The sequence below is a fragment of the Peromyscus californicus genome, unplaced genomic scaffold (genome assembly GCF_007827085.1).
Source record: "Peromyscus californicus insignis strain IS unplaced genomic scaffold, ASM782708v3 Scaffold_4__1_contigs__length_199733344, whole genome shotgun sequence".
Taxonomy (NCBI): Eukaryota; Metazoa; Chordata; class Mammalia; order Rodentia; family Cricetidae; genus Peromyscus; species Peromyscus californicus.
In genome coordinates, this window is record NW_026294562.1 from 180,328,850 (window position 1) to 180,352,957 (window position 24,108).

A 24,108-nucleotide genomic window follows, 5' to 3' on the forward strand; every position below is an offset into this window, starting at 1 on the left:
TGTGTTTGGGTCCCGAGCCAGAGAAATGAACACTTTATCCCCAAACCCCAAATCAAGGAAACATGCTCTGACTCTGAAACTAGTGCCAAAATAACACTCTTGGTCCCTAGAATCAGAGTCAGTGAAAGAAATGTGCCCTAGCCTTATAATTAGTGTCAAAAAGCCAAGTAAGGCCAGTGAAAGAAACAGTTTGGCTCTGAAACCAAGGCCATCTCTTTCCTTAGCCCACAAAACTGGCCAATCCCTGGGCAGAAAATACTAACCAATCACTGGTTGACTCCACCCTTAAGAGAGCCTATATAAATGGCCCTGCCTAGTCAGTTGTGAGCTGTACTCTCCACCCTGGTGGAAGCAGCTACTCTCCTGGACTCCTCCTTCCCAAATAAATCTCTTTCTCAAAAGAGTTTTGGGTCTGGCATAGAGAAGATCCCTCAGTACTGAGATGTCCTTCAGTTGACAGAGCAAAGAGGAACTGAACAAAAAATCCTTGCTGAGATGTTCCTCAGTGGACAGAGCAAGGAGGAGCTGAGCAGAAAATCCTTGCTGAGACTTCACTCACTGGACAGAGCAAGAGAGCTCAAAAAAGTAACACTTTTCTCTGGAGCGGAGGAGATTGCTACATTTCTGCAGGAGTTTCCCCTGTTGCAGAGTAAAGCAAAAGAAGCAACATCTTAGGCCAGAGAAGCAGAGCTCTGCTAGGAAGCCCCGTTAAGTGGAGGCTGAGGTGACCTCAGCTGTAGAGGCTCTCCAGGTGGAGAGGAGCAGGATTGCTATATTCTGCAGGGAGACCATTCCCCATCACACCAGGTATAGCCTGACTCTTCTGAACAGTCAGGATACCCTTCCCTGCAGAGCTGTCCTGGCAGCTCCAAGCCTGACTTTCTCGAGCAGTCAGGATACCCATGCCTGGTGAGGCAGTTACAGGCCTTACTCTCCCAAGCAGCCAGGACAGAGCTGTCCTAAGCAGCTCAAGGTATCTGGAATACCTCCAGGGCAGAGTTGCCCTAAGCAGCTCAAGGTATCTGGGATATCTAGCCCTTCAGCCATCAGAGTGGTCCTAAGTGGCTTGTGGCTTCCAGGATACCTTGCTCTTTAGCTGTCAGCTGTTCTAAGCCACTACCTCGCCCTCCAGGGCTGTTGTCTCATCACAGCTCCAGCTGTCACCTGATTCCCAAGTGGTCAGGATACCCCTTCCCAGAGTTGCAAAACTCATGTTTTGGTGCCAAAGTCTGGGACCAAACCCACATAGTTGCAACAAATTTACTTACATTGCTCTCTGAGAAGAGTTTCTCTTCAGGTAGTCACTGGCAGGCTTAATACAGACTATCAATTTGGACTTTGGTAGTGCTGAGTTGTGTCTACCAGGGAACTGCTTCACCCACAGTGGGTGGGTCTTCCCACCACAATCAACATCATCAAAATAATCCCCCATAGGTATATTTAAAGGCTGCTGCCTAGGAAATTCCAAATTCTGTGAAGTTGACAACATTGCCTTATGTGTCATCTAAGTTACAGTTTAGGATGCAGAGTTTTATTTAAAAATTGTGATTTGGGTCCAAATGATTATTTGTAGTTAATAAAATACACACACATTAAAAATTAGGATTTTAATGGCACAATATAGCTTTGTGATGTCACATGTCCAAAATATGATAAAACAAGATGACACAATGCAGCATTGTGATGGCACAATATATTATCTTGGTGGCAAAAGGAAGTATTATAGTGTGAAAGTTAAGCAATGTGATGATTACAAATTTGAGAACTGTGATAACAAAATGGAGTACTGTGATATCACAATTCAGTATTGGAATGACACAATGGAACTTGATACCATGACAATTTAGTACTGTGATGCTAAATTCAGCATTGTAGTGTCACAATGAAGCACTGTTTTTTTTGTTTTGTTTTTTTTTATAATTCAGGCTTATGATGCCACAATATTGTACTGTGCTATCACAGTGCAGCAGTGTGATGGCAAACTGATTTTCCTGATGACAAGAGCAAAATACTGAATTATGATATCATAGTGTAGCATTGTTAAAGGATTGTTGATCATTGTGATGAAGAGCTTTGCTGGCAAATTATACTATTGTAATGGCAAAATGCAGCATTTTTTTTTAATCACAATGGAGTATGTCACAATTTGGTAATGTAATGGTGCATGGAGCATGTTAATGTCATAATTGAGCATTTTGATGGCAAAGTGGATAATTTGATAATAGATTATAGTATAGTGATGACAAGAAAGAAGCACTGTGATATCACAATTCAGCACTGTAGTGATAAAATGGAGAACTGTGTGACATCATGCAGTACTGTGATGACAAAATAAATTTTTGTAATGGCACAATACAATATTGTGATATAGTAATTTAGCATTGTGATATTATCCTGCATAGTGATGGCACAGTAGAGCTATTTGATGACTTATGACCGTATTATAATACCAAATTTCAGAAATGTGTTGTTTTAGTTCAGCATTTTGATAGCACAGTGGAGCACTGTTGACACATTATTTTATTGTATTGTCACAACACAACATCATGATGCCAAAATTGAGCATATGAGTGTCCAATAGAGGTCAGTTATCATAATTCAGGATGTGGTGATACAATGGAACATTCTCATATCACAATAGAGTACCGTGATGGCACATTGAAGCACTGTGATGACACAATGGAGCACTATGAATACACACTGTTTTGATCAGATGCTGGTGCCTTGTAAGCTAATGGAGTATTGAGATGATAATGAGCATTGTGTCGAATTACACAGTTGTGCTGGAACAATACAGCACTGTGATGACACACTACAGCATTGTGCTTGCACAACTGAGTACTTCAGTGTTACAATTCAGCATACTAGATACAATGGTGCTTCATGATATCACAAGACCACATTGTTGTACAACTACCCATAGCACAAACTTTAGCCATTGCAATAACTGTAATCTTAGCCTAGCCTTAATCCTATCCCTAGCTCTATCTCTAAACACAATCATAACTGTATTAACAAACCCTAATACTATCTCAGACTTAACTGCAATCCTTTATTATCCATGACACTAATCCTCTCCTAGCTCCAGTCCTACACCTAACCCTGACTTTAAGCTGAAATTTAATTATAATATAGAACATAAATTTACCAAGACCAACATCACAATGTTAACTTTAGCCTTAACCTCAACCCTAATCCTAACCTTAACTTAAACATAACCCACAACTAACACTTACCCTAATTATATATCTAGACCCAGCACTAAAACTAACCCAAACCTCATCCTAAACATTACACTAATCTTATCCCTCTTCCTAATCTAACCTTAATCCAAACCCTAATTGTAACTATAGTGTATCCCTAAGGCTAACAATAGCACTCACTCTAAGCCCAAACCATAATAAGTTATAACCATAAATCTAACCCTAAACCTAACTCTAGGCAACATCGAATCATAACTCTAACCTCAAACTAACATGACAGAGAATATTAATGTGGTATTTTAAATGAAAATGGCCCCAATAGGATCATATGTTTGAATAATTGGTCCCCAGTTGGTAGAATTATTTAAGAATAATTAGTGGTGTGGCCTTGTTGAAGGAGGTGTGTCACTAGGGGTGGGCTTTGAGATTTCAAGAGACTCTAGCCATTCTGATTGTCTATCTCTACCTACTTGAGGATCAAGATGTAGGCTCTCAACTGTTCCTAGACCATGTCTTTGCTCTGCCATCATGGACTCTAATCCTCTGAAACTGTAGCCCCCAAATTAAATGCTTTCTTCTATAATTTTCCTTGGAAATGAGATTTATCACAGCTATAGAATAGTAACCCTAACTATAAACATGACCCAAATCTAACACTAGCTGGGCTAGATAGGTTTTGTCAACTTGAAACAAGTAGAGATATATCTGGAAAGATTGAATCTCAACTAAGAAATTGCTTCCATTCGATTGCTATGTGGACATGTCTGTGGATAATTTTATTGATTCATGGTTGTAGTTAGAAAGCCAGAACACTACAGGAAGTACAATCCCTGAGCAGGTGGTTCTGGGTTGTATAAGAAAGCAAGCAGAAAAATCCATGGAGAGAGCCAACCATAACAAAACCCTAATCTTAACCCTAGCCTTAAAACAAAACCTCATTCCATTCCTAACAGAACCTTGTCAACCTAAACTTAACCTATAGTCTAGCACTAACACTACCCCAAGCATAACCATAGCAATGGCCTAGTCTTATCTGCGACCCTTATCCTGTTAACACTATCCCTAAAACTATTCCTAACCTTAACTTTCAGCCTAACCCTAACAGTAACACTAACATTGCATAAAGTCTCACTCTATCCTTTACCCTGACACGAACCTAACCCTATACCTAATTACAAATCTATAATTCTAACATTAGCCTAGCCCTAACCCTAATTCTAATTCTAATTCTAATCATAACCTTAAAAGTATTCCTAACTTTAACAACAAACCCAAGTTTAACCTGTAATCTTATTTCTAACATAAATTTAACCCCTCACCCTAAACTAACCCAGGAACTAACCCTAACATTCACCTAGATCTCAATGTCATTACAATTCCAACTCAGTACCTAATATTAACCCCCATGTTAACCTTAACATTAGCTATATATATGTATGGAATTTTATTGGAATTTCTTGGAATGTCCTAGAGGCAATTCATTAATGCAATAATGACTAGCTATGTACAGAAAGTCCAAGAATTTGGTAGCTACTCAGTCACACAAGGCTGGGTATCTCAGCTGGTCTTCTGTATATGCTGGAATCCCAAAGAAGTAGGCTCCAATGCAAGTGAAGGAATGGATGTGTTAGAAATGCAAGGGCAAGCAGGAAAACAGCAAAACCTTCCTTCTTCCTTAATTAGGCTTCCAGCAGAGGGGGTGACCCAGATTAAAGGTGTATCATCCTGCTTCAAGATCTGGATTAAAGTATCTTCCCACCTTAACATCCAAATCAAAAGCCTATGTCTTCGTGCATCAATATTCTGATCAAAGGCATGTTGTTTTCCCACCTCAATATCTGGATCAGAGATGTGTCCTCTTACCTTAAAGGTTTGGACTAAAAGTAGAATCACCCACTTTAAACAAAACAGAGTATCTCTCACAGGTGTGCCCTCCATTTCTGGATTGTAGTTCCTTCCAGATACAGTCAAGTTGACAACCTAGAATAGCCATCACAAGTAGTCACACAAATCCTAACCTAATCATATCACCAAACTTAGTCTTAACCCTAATTCTAACATTAACAATAAACCATAGCTCTAACCATCAATTAAGCTCTACTCCTCCTGTCAACAATAATCTGAGCCCTATTCACATATGTACCCCTAGAGGCCAGAAAAGGGTGTCACCTTCCCTGGTATTGGAGATAGAGTTGGTTATAAGCCACCATGTGGGTGCTGTGACCTCTACAAGAGCAGCAGTGCTCTTCTTAATTCTTCGGTATTTTTATTGTTCAGTATTGGTTTAGTTATTCAGGGCCTTTTATGTTTCCATATTAATTTTAAGAACATTTTTCTATTTGTGTAAAGAATAGCATTTGACATTTTATTGGGATTGCCTTGAATATGTATTGTTTTGGAAGGATAGCTATTCTTACAATAGTAATTCTTCTGATCCATGAACACAGGAGGTCTTTTCATCTTCTTGTACCTTCTTTGATCACTTTGGTTTAAAGTTTTCATTGTAAAGCTCTTTTGCAACTTTAGGTTTATTCCAAGGTTTTTGTTCTTGTTTAAAGATTAGAGTACATGGGACTGTTTCCTTGATATCTTTCTCAGTATATTTGCTACTGGTGTATACATAGTAAGGCTCTTAATTTTTATGTATTAATTTTATATTCTGTCAATTTGATGAAAGTGTTTGTCAATTTTAAGTTTCCTGATAGATGGTTTAGGGTTTACATATATCACCTGCAAATTATGTTTTGTCTTTTTACACTTGCATCCTATACGTCTCGTCCTACAGCTCTAAGAATCAAGAACTGTTTTGAGTGGAAAAACACCCTTGTCTTGTTCCTGATTTTTGTGGAAATGTTTTAGTTTTCTAATGTTGGCCATAGGCTTATCTTATGGAGGAAATATTTTATCTTCTCAGAAAGCCTTTTCTGCATCTATTGAGATGACCATGATTTCCATCCTTGAATCTATTTATACAACATTAAATAACAGACTTATAATGAACCATGTCTGCATTCATCTCATCTTAGTTTAATTTTGTTAGGCCATATGCATCTAGAATTTCAGCAGTTTTCTTTAGATTTTCCAGTTCTATAGAATACATCTTTAAGGTATAAACTAATGATCTTCTCTATTTCATTGGTGTATATCTGATGACTCTCTGTTCATCTCTAATTTTATCAATTTGGGTTCTCTCTGTCCTTTTCCCAGATTTGTCTATGGGGTTGCCAACCTTGCTTATCTTTTCAAAGAACTGGTATGTTCTACTTTCACTCTCTTGCTGTGATAAAACACTCTGACAAAAAGCAACTTGGGAAGAAAAGAGTTTATTTCACCTTGCACTCCTAGGTCACAATCCATCATTGAGGGAACTCACAGTGGGAAATCAAACAAAAACCATGGAGGAATACTGATTGCTGGCTTGCTATCTGCTTCACTCTTGCTCATTTTCAGCTACCTTCTTATAAAGCCCAGGTTCACCTGCCTAGGGATGGTATCGTGCACAGTGGGCTAGGCCATCCCACATCCAATTTTAGTAACTAAGATCTGGTATGGGAGGGAAACAGGGTTGGTGAGGAAGTGGGAAAAGCAGCTGGGAAGGAAAACTTGGGATATTATTACAAGTCCAGTGGATATAGTCTATAAATGATTGGAAGGTTATAAAGTTTTTTATGTGTGTATGCCTATGTGAGCTTGTGAGCACCACACGAGTGCAGATGCCCATGAAGGTCAGAGGTATAACTGTAGATGTTTATAAAGGAAAAAAGGGGGCTGGAGAGGTGACTCAGTGGTTAATCATATTTGTTGCTTTTGTAGAGGACTTAGGTTTGGTTCCCAGCACCCACATAACCACTAACAACTCTGTGGAAATTCCACTTCTAGAGAATATGATGTGCTCTTCAGGTCTCTACAGGCACCATGTCTGTGGTACAAACATGCAGGCAAACACAAGATTTTTTCTTTTAAGTACAAAAGAGGATGGGTAAAGTATGAAGGAGGAAATGACATGCACATATGAAGGGATAAGATGTAGGTGAAGTAGAGTAGGGAGTCCCTGGGTGAAGATACATAGAACAATCCTAGAACCTAACAAAATACTGTGTAAACAAAAGCACTGAGACATACATGCAAAAAGAGATCGAATAATAGATTTTTAAAAATATTTATGGAATGAAATTGCTGACACAATTTCAGTTGCAGAGTTGAAAACCAGTTCTTAGATACTTCTGGTTCTAGTAAGGTACACATGGTGCTGTGTGGGAGAGGGGTAAATGAGAGCCACTGGGCTTTTTAGCCTATATTCTGGCATATGCGGGAAGAGGAATTTGTAAGACCTTTCTCTCAGAACTCCATTTTGACCTCCTCAGATCCTGCAGGTCCCATGTATGTAGAGCAGTACATCCCATGCAGTTTTTATTGCTCTCTGAGGCTTGATTCTGCCTGTTTTCCTGTAGAGATCTTCCCAGGCTTAATAAGTTTATAGGTCCTGCTTCTTGTAGGAAAGGAGACTGTCTATTTTCTTGAGCTTCAGTGGTGAGGCTTCTCACAGTGTTACATTATGATATGAATGAGCATTGGACTGGACAGTGGAATATTGTGACAGCATAGTAGAACACTGTGATGGATAAAGTGAAGAATTGTGACAGGTACAGAGAATTGTGATCAGACAGTGGAGCACTGTTATTAGAACAGGATTGTGACAGGATACTGGAACAATCTGATGGAACCTAAGAACATTATGATGGGATGGGGGACATTATGACAGGGCAGGTGAGCATTGTAATGGAATATAACAGAACAGTGGTACACTGTGATAGGGAGGGTAGAGAATTTGAGAGAACACAAAAGTGTTGTGATAGAACAAAAGAAAATATGAAGAAACATTGTGACAGAACATGAGTATTGTGGTTGAGTACAGTCGTAGAGACTGATTTTAGATCAATGTAATATTGTGATGAGACAATGAAACATTGTGATGAGTACAGAGGTACATTGTGAGAGAAAAATGGACCATGATAGGATAGAGAAATACTGTGATTGGACAGCTGAGAAATGCAATAGTATAAAGGATTATGATGAGAACTGAAATTGAGGTGCGTAAGTAGACATTTACTGAACACCGCAATAGAAAAGAGAAGCACTATGATTGAATAGCAAAATATTGACAGAACAATGGAACACTGTAATGACACTGCAGCACTCTGATATGACAGAAAGCATTAGGACCAGAGAGAGGAGCATTGTGACAATACTTCTAAATGTATGGAAAAAAACCATTGTGATTGTTTGATTGGCCAGTACAACACTGTGACGGACAAAGAAGCATGTTGACAGGACAGTGAAGCATTACACTGGGACAGGAGAGGACTGACATGAACCACTTGGCTAGACATGGTGGCACACATTGTCAAGCCGAGCACTAAGGATGTATGAGAGTCTGAGGCCAGCCTGGTCTATATATCAAGTTCCAGACTATCCAGGACTACATATTGAGACACATTTCAAAAGCAAAAACAAAGTATGATAAATAAAGCATGAAAACAGGATGAAAGAGCACTAATTGTGAAACAATAACATACTGTTATAGAACAATGGATATTGAGATGAAATAATGAATAGTGTTGTGATATCACAGTGGTACATTGTGATAGCACAGAAGAGTATAGTGGCAAACAAACAACAACAACAACAAAAAAGGATGAGCATTATATTACCACAATATAGCACTGTTACAGGGCAATGAGGTACTACTGTTCTACTGTTTGGGAGTACTAGAGCATTATGATGGGACAGATGAGCCTTGTTGATGGGACAGTGGGCACTTGAGACATGACAGTGGAACCTGGTGATGAAGCAGAGGAACACTGTGTTGAAAAGAGTGGAGTACTGTAACAGTACTATAGAGTGCTGTGGTGGGAAATGTGGAACACTGTGATAGAACAACTGAGCGTTTTGACTAGTACATTGGTATATAATAGAAAAACTGGACACTGATGGATAGAAGAGCACTATGATTGAACTATAAAGCACTGTGATAGAACAATGGAGAATTGAGATAGCAGAGTGGAGAGTGATGATGTAACTGTTACATCTTGATGAATCAAAAGAATATGATAGACAGAAAATTTCAAAAACAGATAAGCATTATGATGGGGAACACTAGAATGGAATAGAGGAGCACTGTGGTAAGATAGAGAAGGTATGTGATGGGACAATGGATCACTATGTAGAAAAGTGGGGTACTACTGTATTAGGACAGAGGATCACTGTTAAGGGCACAGCTTAGTGTTTTATAATCACTATGGAATGTGTTACTAAGTGAGATTTACCTCACACTTAACTTCTCTCATTAGGCAGACAAAGCAAACAATCTTAGGCCTCTGAAACACTCTCTTTAGTCCAGACCTAATACAGGCCTCTTCCCACAGTGGCCATTTACCTACGAAGTCCTAAGGAAAGTATATTTCTGAGACACTAAGTTTTGAGGCAACATGACACATTAGAAATGACTTGAGTACTAAAAAGAAAAAAAAAATGTTACTTTTCTGAATTTTCCATGCTCTCTAACACACTTCTTTTCATTTAAAAGTTTCTAAACATAAAGAAGGTGTCTGTGAACAGACACCATAACCAAGGCAACTCTTATAAAGGAAAACATTTAATTGAGGCTGGCTTACAGCTTCTGGGGTTTACACCATTATCGTCATGGTGGGAAGTATGGCAGCACGCAGGCAGACATGGTACTGAAAGAGCTGAGAGTTCTACATCTAGATCAGCAGGCAGCAGGAAGTGAAATGTCACAATTGACCTGGCTTGAGCATTTGAGACCTCAAAGCCCAGACCCTAGTGACACACTTCTCCAACAAGTCAACCTCCTAACAGTGCCATTTTTATTTAAACCACCACAGAAAGTCTGTTTGAAAGGCAAAATATGTTGCTGCTTCACACTAATCTTTAAATATATCCTAAACCTAATCTTAATCTCTTACCCTAATGCTGTCTCTATTGACAACCTACGTTAATGTTCACTATTACTCTTAACATCCAAAATCTTAACACTAATCATATCCTCAATCCTACTCAACTACCAACACTATCACTACCCTAAACATAACCTAACTCTGATCCCAACCCAAACCCTAATGATATACAACACTGTACCTCATGTTCATCCACATTTAAAATTAATCTTAACCATATTCCAAACATTAATCCATAATGCAAAAACCTAACCTAAGATTTAAACCCCTAACCCTTGTACCCAATCTTTAGCCCCACCACTATGACATCCTAATCCATAACAATAAAAACTTTAATCCTTATATGAAACTTAATTTCTACTCCTCTAAACCTAACCCTAATCTTTAATCTTAACTCTAACCCTCTCTGTGCTCTGATCTACAAACAGAACAAAACAGAATATGCAGTGTTAGCATGGCAGAAGCAAAATTTTATCTGCCAGCTTTTCACAGTATGTGAATCAGCTTCTGGCTATATTGCTTCTCTTTACATATACAGACAAAAAAAATAATTGTAACTTAAAGTATTTTTTAAAAGAAGTCTATTTAAAAACAATTCTTTAGTTAAAAACTTTACCATTTATTAAAGATGAAAGCAAATTTTCATACTAATTGAGGTGAGATGCTTATTTTAAATCAATTATTAAATCTTACCTGAATGTGGCACTAGCCTTTAATCTCAACACTCAGGAGGCAGAGGCAGGTGAATCTCTGAATTCAAGGCCAGTCTCGTCTAACATACTGAGTTCCAACCAGTCAGGGTTACACAGTGAGACCTTATCTCAAAAAAAAGAGGGGAGGGGGATAGATAAATAAATCTTAGCTGAATATCTGAGAATACAAAATATAGAGAATCAGTATTTTCTAGAGTTGAATCATAATTGCTAAATACCCTTCACATAAATTAGTACAAAATGGCAAAAGTACATTTAGGACCATTTCATAAACTATTGGATAATCTAAAACTCAAATTCACTAAACAATCTTTATAAAATACATTTTGGTAAATTAGAAAACATTTTTTTAAAAAAAAATCAAGCTTTTTAACACAATGTAATCCAAAGGTAAACCAATTTCTTACTTGCAAACTGATGTGACTAGGAAAGTATAATAAAAATTTTAAATTTGCAAAGTGAAAAAGTTATGAGCTAATTCACTGAGGACAGTATTTTATAAATAATAAAATCTTAAGTCTACAGTGTTTATAATGTTAATAGTAGTAATATTAGCTGATAGTAATGTCCTTAACATTTACTAAAGTACAACTCACTGACACCCAGAGCAACATCTAGTCCTTAAGACTCCAATCACAATACGGAGCCTTCATAAGTGTAGTACTTATACCATTATTCTTTCATATATTTACACCAAATATTTTCAGTTTCCTAAATAATTACTGCTACCCCTGCCTAAAACAATCAGTATAATATATACTGCATGTTTGCAGTAGTGTGGGGGAGATTATACTATATTTGTGATAGTTGATATTATCATCTTAAGACCTAGAATCACCTGGGAGATGAGCTTCTGAGCTTGCTGTAAGGGATTTGAGACAGGAGGACCCACCCTGAAGGAGGTTCTAGCCAATAAAAGGGAGAAAGCTGGGAAGTCATGAGTACTCTTCAGTCTTTGCTTGACTGCACATACAGTGAGACAGGCTCCAAAATGCTCCTCCTGCTGAGACTTCTGTGCCATTGTTAGACTGAGACACAACTCAACCTCTGAACCAACAGAAACTCTTACTAGCTTGTTTAGTTGGAATATTTTATCACAGCATCAGGAAAAGCAACAGCACACAATGATCTTCAGTTATGAAATTGCTTAAACTATATATCACAAACTACCTCTATTGTTGGAAGACTATTAATTTTTACCTCAATGTAAGCCTCTAAAAGAAATGGCAACTCATTCTTTTAGGACATTCTTATTCTTTTGATAAGAGTACTGGGGACTGAACTTATAGTTTCATGTGTGCCCAGCAAGTATTCTACCTAACGAACATTTCCAGTACTCTTCAGCTTCTGATTGCAGAACAGGGCAAGTCCTGAACTTGCAATTCTCCCCCATCAGCCACCTAAGTAGCTAGCACTACAGGTTTGCACCACCAAGTCTTTCTAGGACCATTATTAAATGCAAATTCCTTATAAACACAATATAGTCATAACCTATATAACATTACATTCATGTTATAAAAATCTGAACATTATAGGTTAATTTTCATCAGGATTTCAAAATACTTAAAATTTACTTCTAGTAGTCTTCATGACTTTTACTGTTAAAATTTTACAAGCTTTACTTTTCAAACTAGTTTCAACCCAACATCCATTCTTATAAAAGCTATCTGTTTGCATTACCAAAGAGGACATATGAAAAATTAGGTATCCTCACATTACATTCTTAAGGTGTTCCATCAAAGGTGTCCAAGTTTTCAAATGGAATTGAACATCTTTGTTTTGTTTTCTAAGACAGGGTTTTTCTGTGTATCCCTGGCCAGTGTGGAACTCCCATATCTGCCTGCCTCTGCCTCCACAGTACTACGATTAAAGGCATGCACTACCATGCCCAGCTTGGAACTGAACATCTTAACATATATTGCTGATAGGTCTTTCTCCATAAGTCTATGGTTTAAAAACAAAAACTGAAGCTTTCACCTCATTTTATACTACCAGACTTTTTTCTCAGGAGTATTTTCAAACATTAGAAGGAAATTAGAAAGTCTACAAGTTTTTGCACTGTTCAGATTCATGGGGCTTTTTCTCCAGCATGAGTTTTTCCATGTCTTTGAAGGGACCGGTGACATCTAAAGGCCTTACCACACTGTTTACATTCATATGGTTTTTCATGACTATGAGTTCTTTCATGTCTCTGAAGGGAGCTGTGACATCTGAAAGTTTTGCCACATTGTTTACACTCAAAGGGTTTTTCTCCAGTATGGATTCTTTCATGTACTTGAAGAGAAGGGAGACGCCAGAAGGCTTTACCACAGTGTTGACATTCATAAGGTTTTTCCTCAGAATGAGTTCTTTCATGTAATCGAAGGGAGCTCTGTACTCTGAAGGCCTTACCACATTGTTTACATCCATAAGGTTTTTCTCCAGTATGTGTTCTTTCATGTCTTTGAAGAAATGAGGGATAAATGAAGGTTTTACCACATACCTTACATTCATAGCGTTTCTCTGCAGAATGAGACCTTTCATGCATTTGAAGTAAATATCGAGAAACAAAGGACTTGCCACACTGCTTACATTCAGATGGATTTCCTTCAGCTTTCTTTCCTTCATGTATATTACTAAGACTGAAAACTTTACCACGTTGCTTGCATTCATAAGGTTTCTCATTACTGTGAGATATTTCATGCACTCGAAGACTACTAAGGATTGTGAAGGTTTTACCACATTGTTTACATTCATGTGATTTCTCCCCAGTGTGGATTCTTTCGTGTAGCTGAAGGGAACTTGAACAATCGAGAATTTTACCACATTGCTTATTTTCATAAGCTTTTTCTTCAGTATGGGTCTTTTCAGGTACTTGAAAATAACTGAGTTTTCTGACGGTTTTATCAAACTGCAGACATGCATAGGGTTTTTCTCTAGTATGAGTTAGTTCATGTAACTGGAGGGCACTGGGACAACTGAGACTTTTATCACACTGTTTACATGTATACAGTTTTTCTTCAGTGTGAGTTCTTTTATGTATGTGAACATAAGTGAGACTTCTAAATGCTTTACCACACTGCTTACATTCATAGGGTTTTCTATCAGTATGAGTTCTTAAATGCCTCTCAAGTAAACAAGGAAAAATGAAGGACTGACTACATTGTTTACATGCATATTTACATGCATACTGTTTTTCTCCATTATGAATCTTTTCATGTCTTTCCAGGGAAGAGAGATAAAAAAAGGCTTTACTACATAGCTTACATTTATAGGGCTTTTCTACAATATGAGATCTTTCATGTACTTGGAAGGTACTCCAATCCCTGAAGATTTTACTACATTGCTTACATTCAAAGGGCTTTTGCTCAGTGTGAGCTCGTTCATGTCTTTGAAGGAAAGGAGGACATAAAAATGCTTTACTACACACCTTACATTTATAAGGTTTCTCTACAGTATGAGCCCTTGCATGCAATCGAAGGGAACTGTGACTTCCAAAGGATTTACCACACTGTTTACATGTATAGGGTTTTCCCCAAGTATGAGTTCTTTTATGTCTTTGAAGAAGAGGGGAACAAAGGAAGGCTTTACTGCACAGCTTACATTTATATGGTTTCTCTCCAGTGTGAAACCTTTCATGTGTCTGAAGTAAATATAGGTAAGTGAAGAACTTACCACACTGTTTACATGCATAAGTTTTTTTCCTAGGATGAGCTATTTTATGTCTTTGAAGGGAACAGTGACTTCTGAAAGCTTTACCGCACTGTTTACAGTCATAACATTTTTCAGCATTATGGGTTCTTTCATGCATTCGAAGGTAACTTTGACATTTGAAAGCTTTACCACACTGTTTACATACATAAAGTTTTTCTGCATTATGAATCCTTTCATGAAATCGAAGAGAACTTAGAGAACAGAGGGTTTTCCCACATTGTTTACATTCATAGGGGTTTTCTTCAATATGAAAAATTTCATGTAATTGAAGATAATTGTGACATCTGAAAGCTTTCCCACATTGTTTACATTCATAGGGTTTCCCTCCAATATGAGTTAATTTGTGTAATCGAAATGAACTTTGATGTCTAAAGGATTTTCCACATTGTTCACATTCATAGGGTCTTTCTCCAGTATGAACTCTTTTATGAGTTTGAAGGGAACTAGAAGAACTCAGAGCTTTACCACATTGTGTACATTCATAACATTTGTCTTCAGTGTTGGTTCTTCCATCTACAGAAAATGAACAGGTGCAAACGAAGGCCATCCCACATTGCTTACAGGATTTTTCACAACTATGACTTTGCTGCTGTATTCCAAATGAACCTGGAAAACAAAAAAAATTTTTAAAACATTCCACTTTTATAAGGTACCTGTGTATCGTTGAATATCTGTGAGTTCAAGGTTTCCCTACATTGTTTACATTTATAATGCTTCTTACCATATTTGTGATCAGATGGTTTGTCCCCCAAGTGAGACATGATGTGCTCATTAAAGGATGAATGACAAATGAAGACTTTTCCACACACACCACATTCAAATGGTTTTATTCCAGTAGAAATGTTCATACTTCTATGGAGATTTGGTATCCAGGTAAAGGTTTCTTGAAACTGACCACCTTCTTTATGTTCATAGACTGCATCTACCATATAATTTCTGTAAAAAAAAAAAATACGTAAAGTATAAAAATGTTAGCAATGGCTGCTTCACCAATGACTCTCTAGTCTTAGACTTACATTATTCATAAAAATCAGTGTATGCTTTTGCCATTTCAATAGTTTCAAACAAAATGGACTGATGATTCTACAACATGCTCCTAAAGAGCTACTATCAAAACAGCCCCCACAGGCTGGAGAGATGGCTCATCAGTTAAGACAATTGGCTGCTCTTCCAGAAGTCCTCAGTTCAATTTCCAACACCCAGGTGGTAACTTACAACTGCCTATACCTGTAGTCCCATGGCATCCAATACTTTCTTTTGGTGTGCAGATGTACATGCAGACAAAATAACCACATAAATGAAATATATAAATAAATCTTTATATATGTGTATGTGTGTTGTCTAAGTACTGTTTCCAAGTGAACTGTTTTTTCAAATATATAACACTAAAGTATGTATTTTCTGGTGAAATGTTTCTAATGTAAGTAAATTTTAAAGATCTGGCTTTTTTTTTATTTAAAATTTCACTATTATTTATTTTATGTGCATGGATGTTTCGCCTATATGTATGTCTGTATACCATAATGGATGCCCTGGAAGTGTAGTAACAGATGGTAGGTGTGGGGACTAGAACCTGGATCCTCCAGTGTTCTTAAACAATGAGCCCTCCCTCCAGCTACTTTTGGTTTTGGTTTTGTTCGTAAATTTTCGTAACACATTAAGAGTTTTTCAAGGAAAACTTTCTTCCACTTGTATATGTCAATTACCTTAGATATCTCCAAGAATGTCTGCACTGTTCTTCAATATTCTGGTTTTCCCATTTGATGCCTAAAAAGTAGACCCAGAAAAATAAAAAAAATATTAGAAGTTACAGAAAAATGAGTTTCTGGGTTTGATGTACACTGGACCCATACCTGTTTATTCACTGATTTCTTCCCTTTTCAAATTCCAAATCATAAAACCAAGGAACACTTGTTCATTGACAAAATAAACGGTACCATTTTTACCTATAAAAGTAAGGTTACTGCAGGTTTCCAGCATCACATCTCTGTATAGCTTCTTCTGAGAAGGATCCAGCAAAATCCATTCTTCCTGGCTGAACTTCACTGCCACATCCTCAAAGGCCAAAAAATCCTAAAACATCCCAAATATATACAGAAACGAACAAATGAGACTAACAGATCTAGAGATTTAAACTCAATTGATAAGATGTCCATATAATTTTGTGGTATTCAGGAACTTATTCAATCAAACTGAAATTCTAGTGCTAGCCCTGAGATATTAAGAAAGGAGACAGCAACAGAGAGTTCTAGATCATCCAGGACTATACTATGAGACTCTGACTCTTGGGGAGGGGGAGGATTAAAGAAAAAGAAACTGCAAGGTAGGAACACTCCTCATTACTGTGCCTGGGAATTGAATGTGCTGCTAGGCCACCCCATTTTTTATTTCTAGAGTGGATTTACGGTATTAGTAATAACAAGAGTTCTGCCAAATGCTGTTCAGAAGAGAGCTAATGTTAGCAGTCAAGATATTGCTTTTACTTATATAGTTCTACACACAAAGTGTGGGCTTTACTGGTATTGTGGAAACTAAGATTCTGGGAGACATCCCACTAACATAAATGATAACAACAGTTCTCTTATCCTAAATGACTTACATAAACACAGAAATTTTCTGAACACTAGCTTTCTGAATGTTCTATACACACAGAGTTACCAAGAGAATCAGCCCCTGAACCCAATGATCTGGGCAATAAGGCTACTGAGTTTTTCTGGTAGACAACAGTTCATATATATTGTCATTTGTTAAGTGGGGAAACTGAGCCCATCCTGTGTGATTACACCAAGAGAAAACATTTAGAAGCCTCAAAGGTAATTTATACCATGCAGAATTTAACACAGCTAGAATAATTGATGCTCCTAACAAAAAAAATAACATGAAACAATTAGATGGCACATGTTTTTACAAAGAATACAATGTAGTCAGATATGTTGACATGTGCTTACAGTCCCAGCTACTTGGGAGATTAGTATCGAGGAGTCACCTGCGTGGAGGAATTCAAAGCCAGCCCTATTTCAAGGCTCCCATTTCAGGAGGGAAGGAGATAGTAAAGGGTGAAAGGGAGAGGAAAGAGAAGTGTTACCAAAATGTCACGTCTTTTGGATTATACCTTTACAAAATCAAAGGAAATTTAAAAACTCACTTATTAGCAGTCACCAATAATTAATTTTCCAGCTTTCTCCTAATCCAAGTGTTTAGCAATTGTCAGCCTTCTAAACAGTAAAGTGATGGCTTGCCTTGCATATGCCAAAGACTTTCAAACTACTCTGTAGACACAAAGGGCCAAAAACAAAAGCAGATTTCCACACTTTGGAGATTTAGTGGCACATTATAAAAAAATGTACAGCTTAAAGAAAAAAAACCAAACTGCAAAATTTACCACTCTACAAGATAAGATATTCACATATCCTCCCAGATATGGACCACATAATATAAAACCAAGTCACTTTCCCTTAACCGTTATGAAAAGAACTCCTTCACCCTCTCAGCTACACAACTCCCTCTGTGGGCTTATTGCTTCCTTTTGTATTTCAATAAACTCTTTGTCTATGCATGTCTTAAGGTAATCCTTTTGATTGACTGTTATTGGCTTCTTATGCTCTTTCACCCAGCATTTCGATGGCTTACAAAGGGACTCTTTTGTTACCTCTGGTGCTTGTGGTGGTCAGCTAAAGGTATCTGATTTAGGAGACTCTCAAACAAGGTCCTTTAAGCTTCAGCCCAGACTATCTCCCATCACAGGACAAGCTAAGGAAGTCCTTTTGGGCCCTTGCAAAAAGAAATGCTTCCCATTCACAACTGATAGGAACAGGCCAAAGGAATTTTTTGTTGGTATTTCATGGGGGAGGAGGGAAGACAGCTAACTGTAGTCTACAATTTTAAGGGACTTTATTTCTCTTGTTCTGACAACTGCCTCTCTCTCCATCTGTAAGTCTCCCACAACTCTTCCCCCTAACCCAGATACACTCTCCTTCCACATATTCTCCTAAGAGTTTGACATAGAGAACTCAGGAAGCAAATAAAAGCTACACTCTAACCCTCAGAAAATATTCTTTGTGCTGGGTGTGGTGGTACATACCTTTAATCCCTGTATTAAAGAGGCAGAGCTAGACCCATCTCTGAATTTGAGTCAATATAGCAAGTTCCAGGCCAAAACTAAATGGTGAGACCCTGTCTCCAAAATCAAATCTATATATTGCTCGTGAGGTGGCTAGGGGGGACCTCAGCACCATCTAGGCGTATGTCTCTTTCCCCATCTGATATGCCCCAAATCTAACAACTATGATCAATTTGCCCAAAATTCCTATCTTCATTAAGGAATTCAAAGGGCTAATTGTAGTTTTTTAACCTAATCTAGACATTATATCTACAACATTTTATTTTTTTAATTATTTTTATATGTTTGCCTACACTCACGTATGTGCACCATATGCATGCCTGGTGCCCATGGAGAACATAACTGGAAACTAGATCCCCTTGGACTGGAGTTGTAGATGGTTATGAGCCTCCATGTGAGTGCTAGCAATGAAACCTGAGTCCTCTCGAAGAGCAGCCAGTGCTCCCAACTGATGAACCATCTCTCCAGTCCCTATTTATATCATTCTAACCACTTGCTATATGCGTACAAGAGGTTTCATACCTACATTTTATCAGGCAGCTGAGTCGATGAGAGCCATAGTCTTAACCCTGATAATAGAGAAGACATGTTCCTTTACAGTCCTTGACAGGAAACCCAAATAATTGTATCAGAACTCCTACTTGAGAGACAATGGGGAAAAGGACCCTCAGGAATATATGATTCCCTGTGTCTTAGAAAGAAAAGGCTGCTATCAACTCCATTAACAATGCCATGTTATGGAACATAACAAAGGAACTGTCCAAGAACCCTGTTCTTTTTCATTTTAATACAGGTTGGTTGAAATCATGCACCAATACACTAATCTGGACTCTTAAGAGACAAGAGAGCCAAAGGCAACCTACCTGTAAATTTTATAAAACTTCTTCAGATATTAGACATGTTTCAAAATTCAGAACAGGGACACTGAACTCCTTTCCTATTTTCTAGACAGATACAGCCTTCAAGGCTTTATTTACTAATTAAGAGGACTCAAAGAACAGAAAAGTCAAACCAGGAGATTAAATGGATTTCTGTGGCAACTTCCCATTCCCTAACCATTTCAGAAAGTCCAAGTATTCCATTTAAAGGCACCCTTCTCAGTTTAAGGGAACTAACTTAGCTTTGGAACAAATGAACCACTCTGATTATTCTTGTAGTCAATCACAGTATTTCAGCTGTGAAAGCATAAAATAACCCAGCTATAATAAACCTCCTGTGGGACTATGTCTAAATTGCAAATTGGAGGGCCATTAGAACCATAACTGCCCCCCTCTCATGAGTGGGCCATCCTGTATCTAAAAATTTCATACTAGGGTCAAACATGAAAACTGATGATATCCTTACTTTGGTCCTGGACAATAAGGAATTTCTCCTTTGAATAAATGACCCTGGGGTTATACAGGCTCCCAAGTTTTCCTTGGGACTCTATGCATGAGCTTCAGATTATCCAAGATATGGCAAGGGCTGTGACTAGACTACCAACATAGGAGCTACACTACCCGCTGCCACGCGCCCCCCATTATCTTTCTGATTTAACTGATGGAAGAATTCCCACTAAACTACACCTGGGTCTGGCTCCAGAGAGTTAGTACCTAACCCTAATTCACCTTTTGTTTAGCAGTTATCTTTGGTTTCTCTTGTTGCCCTCTATGTGAATCTTGCCTGAGAGCTTCCCAAGGGTACAAAGTATATGCAAAACTTGGTTGGGAAAAATTCACACACTATGATATTCCTTAATAGAGTATTTGCATTTGGCCTTCTACCTCTGGCTTCATCAGCATGTTTTGGGACTATGGAAATCAACTTGCTAGAAGTGTAAATTTGGAGAATAATAAAAATGACCTTGGCTAAGGAAAGGGGTCTCAGTCCTGCGAGAGGCTGATTCCCCCTGCAGCTGGAAAGGCTAAAGACATCCTTAAAGTATGTCTTCTTCCATAGACCAGACCTGTGTGAACACATACCTGGTTCAACAACATTTAACATTTCTGTCCTCAATCTTCCTTTCTAGCATTAATGGCAAACTCTAACCAACATACTTTAATCCTCTCTTAACATGTATGATAAACAACTTTTCATTCACTTTTTGGTTCTACCCAGCTGTCTGATTTCCTTCCTAGGGTAGGGACATTGCATCCGACCTCCAGTCCCATTTATAACATCTGAAGGGTCCTGGGACCCTAAAATATTCATAATACCAATCCCCTGCCCTATAAATGTCCAGGAATGTCCAGAGCCCCAAACATCCTCCCTTATCTCTACTATACATCCCTATATCTCATAATAAGTTCCCCTTTAAGTGTGAGGCATCTCTAGTTCTAGAAGTTGACAATCACTTCTGTAACAAGTCATTAAAGACTCTTAACAACTTTCCTCAAAGGCCTAATTCAAACCTAAAACTAAAATTAAAACATAAAACCTCAAAGGGTTTAGAGCTTCTTGTAGACAAATTCCTGACCATTATGGGGTTATGCCCATATTACTCACTATATACCACTCTTATATTGGCAGTGTCAGACAGATCCTAAAGAACATCCCCAGACCTAAGAGCCATAAACTAAACTGTGATTCCAACCACTTCATAGGTCCCTTACACTGTAAGGAAAAATATATTCCAACACCACCTGGCTTTAAGGATGCTTTCTTTCTATATTCCAATCCACTGAGACTCAGTTCTTATTTGCCTTTCAATAGCAGGACCACTTGACACAGATATGCAACCACTCACCTGGAGTATCTTGCCTCAGGACGTATGGGCAGCTCCTACCTCTCTGCTATAACAGAAAACCTTTCTTCCTTGAAATGTTCATAAAGGAATAGCCTCCTTCAGCAAACAGATAATTTATTAACCTCTAAGAGACCTCTTACTTCACATCAGAACACTGCTGTAACTCATCAGAGACTAATCTCATATGGACATTAAGATTTCCCCTTCAAAGTTACAAATCCCCATGCAAATGATATTATAATCAGTAGGCACAAGGCGCCTTCCCAGACACCCTAACTATGGGATTTCAAACCTCAAAAAAATTAAGAACCTATGACTATGTGTTATCTGTCTACAATTAAAACTTTTACACCCACAAAAGCTCAAAAAGCTATTCCTGTGAGCCTCTTGGAGATTTCTATCTCTTCTTCCAATGAAACCCAAGGTAAAACATATCCTCACACACCTGCAGCCCCCAGTGTCTTTCCTTTCACCTTTCTGGATTCTCCAATTGCACAAGCCCTTCCTTCCTTCATGTCATTTTAGAAAATTTATCCTAAATCTGTTCCTCTAGGAAGCTTTAAACTATGTCACAACCAAAGACTCACCTACTTTTAGTTATGATGCCCATATTACTCCTTTATCCCATTATCTCAGAGCTCCTATACCTTCTATTCTTCCCATCTTTCCGGTTGCTACTGTCATACTCCTTACCTGTCTTTGGAAAAGGCATGCTGTGGTGCCACTTTAACTATTATGACTTTTGTTACAGATACAGATAAAAGGCTGAAAGCACATACCTGACATCACTAAGTCTTAAAGAGTGATGATTCTTTTGGGAGACTCGGAGCTGATTTTCCTAATGCCTGCTTATGGGTTATTATTTGGGTTATGGGTAGCAAGGCCCAAAAGACTTAAAGTTGGCTTTCCTAATTCCTGCTTATGGGGTCTGATTAGAGTTATGAATAGGGAGGACCTTGCTTAACTTTCTGGTACTATGGTGACCTTCCAGACCATACTAGATGCTACTGTCTGAGAAATATCCACCATTACCATAGCATGCATGAGGGTATCAAGATAATCTTCAGTGTTGGACCTTGCTTTGCAACTTGAGGCAGGATGTCCTATTTTTGTTACTTCACTACATATTCCAGGCCAGCTTCTAGGGGATTCTTCTGTCTCGACCTACCCTCTCACCATATGTGGACTAGGATTATGTACATGTACCACTACATCTGGTTTTTATGTGGGGCCCAGGAATTAGTACTCAGGTCATCAGGCTTATGATTTTACCCAGTGAGCCATCTCACCAGTCCAAAACATACTATTCTGACTCAAAGTCATACTCTTTAAGTACATTGAGTCTGGTTCCCAATTGTTAAAATTGTTTGTACTCTACAAAATTTTTAATGTTTTGGAGTATTTGAAACAATTTGTTAATTTTCTTTCTGGCCAGTTTCATTCAATTCCAAAGCAATAACCAGGCAGAGGCAGGTGGATGTTTGTGAGTTCGAGGCCAGCCTGGTCTACAGAGCAAGATCCAGGAAAAGGCGCAAAGCTACAGAGAAACCCTGTCTCAAAAAAAAAAAACCTCAAAAAAAAAAAACAAAAAAAAAACCAAAGCAATAACCTTATGTAGCATGGTTAATTCTGATTTTAGGAAAGACTGGCCTTTGTTATTGTAACTCTTATTTGTGACTAACACTTTCATTTGGTATTATTTTATTATTACATCAGGTTTTTGGTTGGGGAAAGTAAATGTTTAGTCATTGGGATGATTAGTTCTAAGAGCCAATCTGACACAATCTAATCACCTCATATGAAAGCCTCAATGAGGGGACTGACTACCTTGATCAGGTTGTCCTTTGAGCACGACTGTGTAGAACTGCCTTGATTATATTAACTGAGGCAGGAAGACCCATCTGTGGTGGTACCATCTCCTGGGCAGAAGATTCTAGACTACATAAATGTACAAAAGGGGCTGAGTATGCACATATTCATTCTCCCTCTGTTCTCTAGTGTGGATGTGACTGCTTCAATTTTCTGCCCTAAATTCCCCTCAATAGACTATAACCTGGAATTGTTAGCAGAATAAACCTTTTCTCTAAAGTTGCTTTTACAGAGTATTTTACCACAGTATCAGAAAGGAAACTAAGAATTTAGTACCAATCCTGATGGTGTCCAAAACTTTGTCAAGTTCTGTCATCTGTTCTCTTAGATGAATTAAATTCCAATTAAAACAGACTGCCCATCTAGCATTAGTTATATTGTCTAAGACTCCTAGGTTAGCATGGTAAGAAAAAAAACATCAAGGCACAGGGGTATACACCTTTAATCCCAGCACTTGGGAGACAGAGGCAGGTAAATCTAAGTTGAAGCCAGCCTAGTCCATACAGAGACCCTGTCACAACCCCCACCATAGAACACAACACACAGACACACATACAAACACACACACACACACACACACACACACACACACACACACACACACACAGGACTATCAATGTTCCCTATTGAAGAAATCATGACAAATTACCATTAGTTAGATTTCCTCATATTTCAGAACACTTCAAAGTGGATAGCCAGAATTAATGTAAAACCAGATGGAAGAACAATTGATAGTTTTTGTCTAAACATTTCCTATGTCGCTGATTTATCGATTCTCTCTTTTTCCCTTGAAAAATGACAAGTGTCT

General features: G+C 38.1%; 1 protein-coding gene across 8 annotated transcripts in view; it reads right to left on the minus strand.

The window, feature by feature from the left end:
* Positions 1 to 1,592: 1,592 nt before the first annotated feature.
* Positions 1,593 to 24,108, minus strand: part of LOC128094786 (zinc finger protein 709-like) — a 33,475-nt gene continuing 10,959 nt past the window's right edge. For 7 of the 8 annotated variants that reach the window (XM_052713314.1, XM_052713309.1, XM_052713311.1 and 4 more), the window contains 4 exons: positions 16,533 to 16,659; positions 16,293 to 16,353; positions 15,308 to 15,522; positions 1,593 to 15,192 (listed from right to left, as the gene is read on the minus strand). In XM_052713314.1, coding sequence (XP_052569274.1) covers positions 12,962 to 15,192; positions 15,308 to 15,522; positions 16,293 to 16,353; positions 16,533 to 16,566 — 2,541 coding nt within the window. In that variant the 5' untranslated portion in view covers positions 16,567 to 16,659 and the 3' untranslated portion in view covers positions 1,593 to 12,961. The remainder of the gene's footprint in view (positions 15,193 to 15,307; positions 15,523 to 16,292; positions 16,354 to 16,532; positions 16,660 to 24,108) is intronic. The other variant, XM_052713316.1, reaches the window with a different exon arrangement.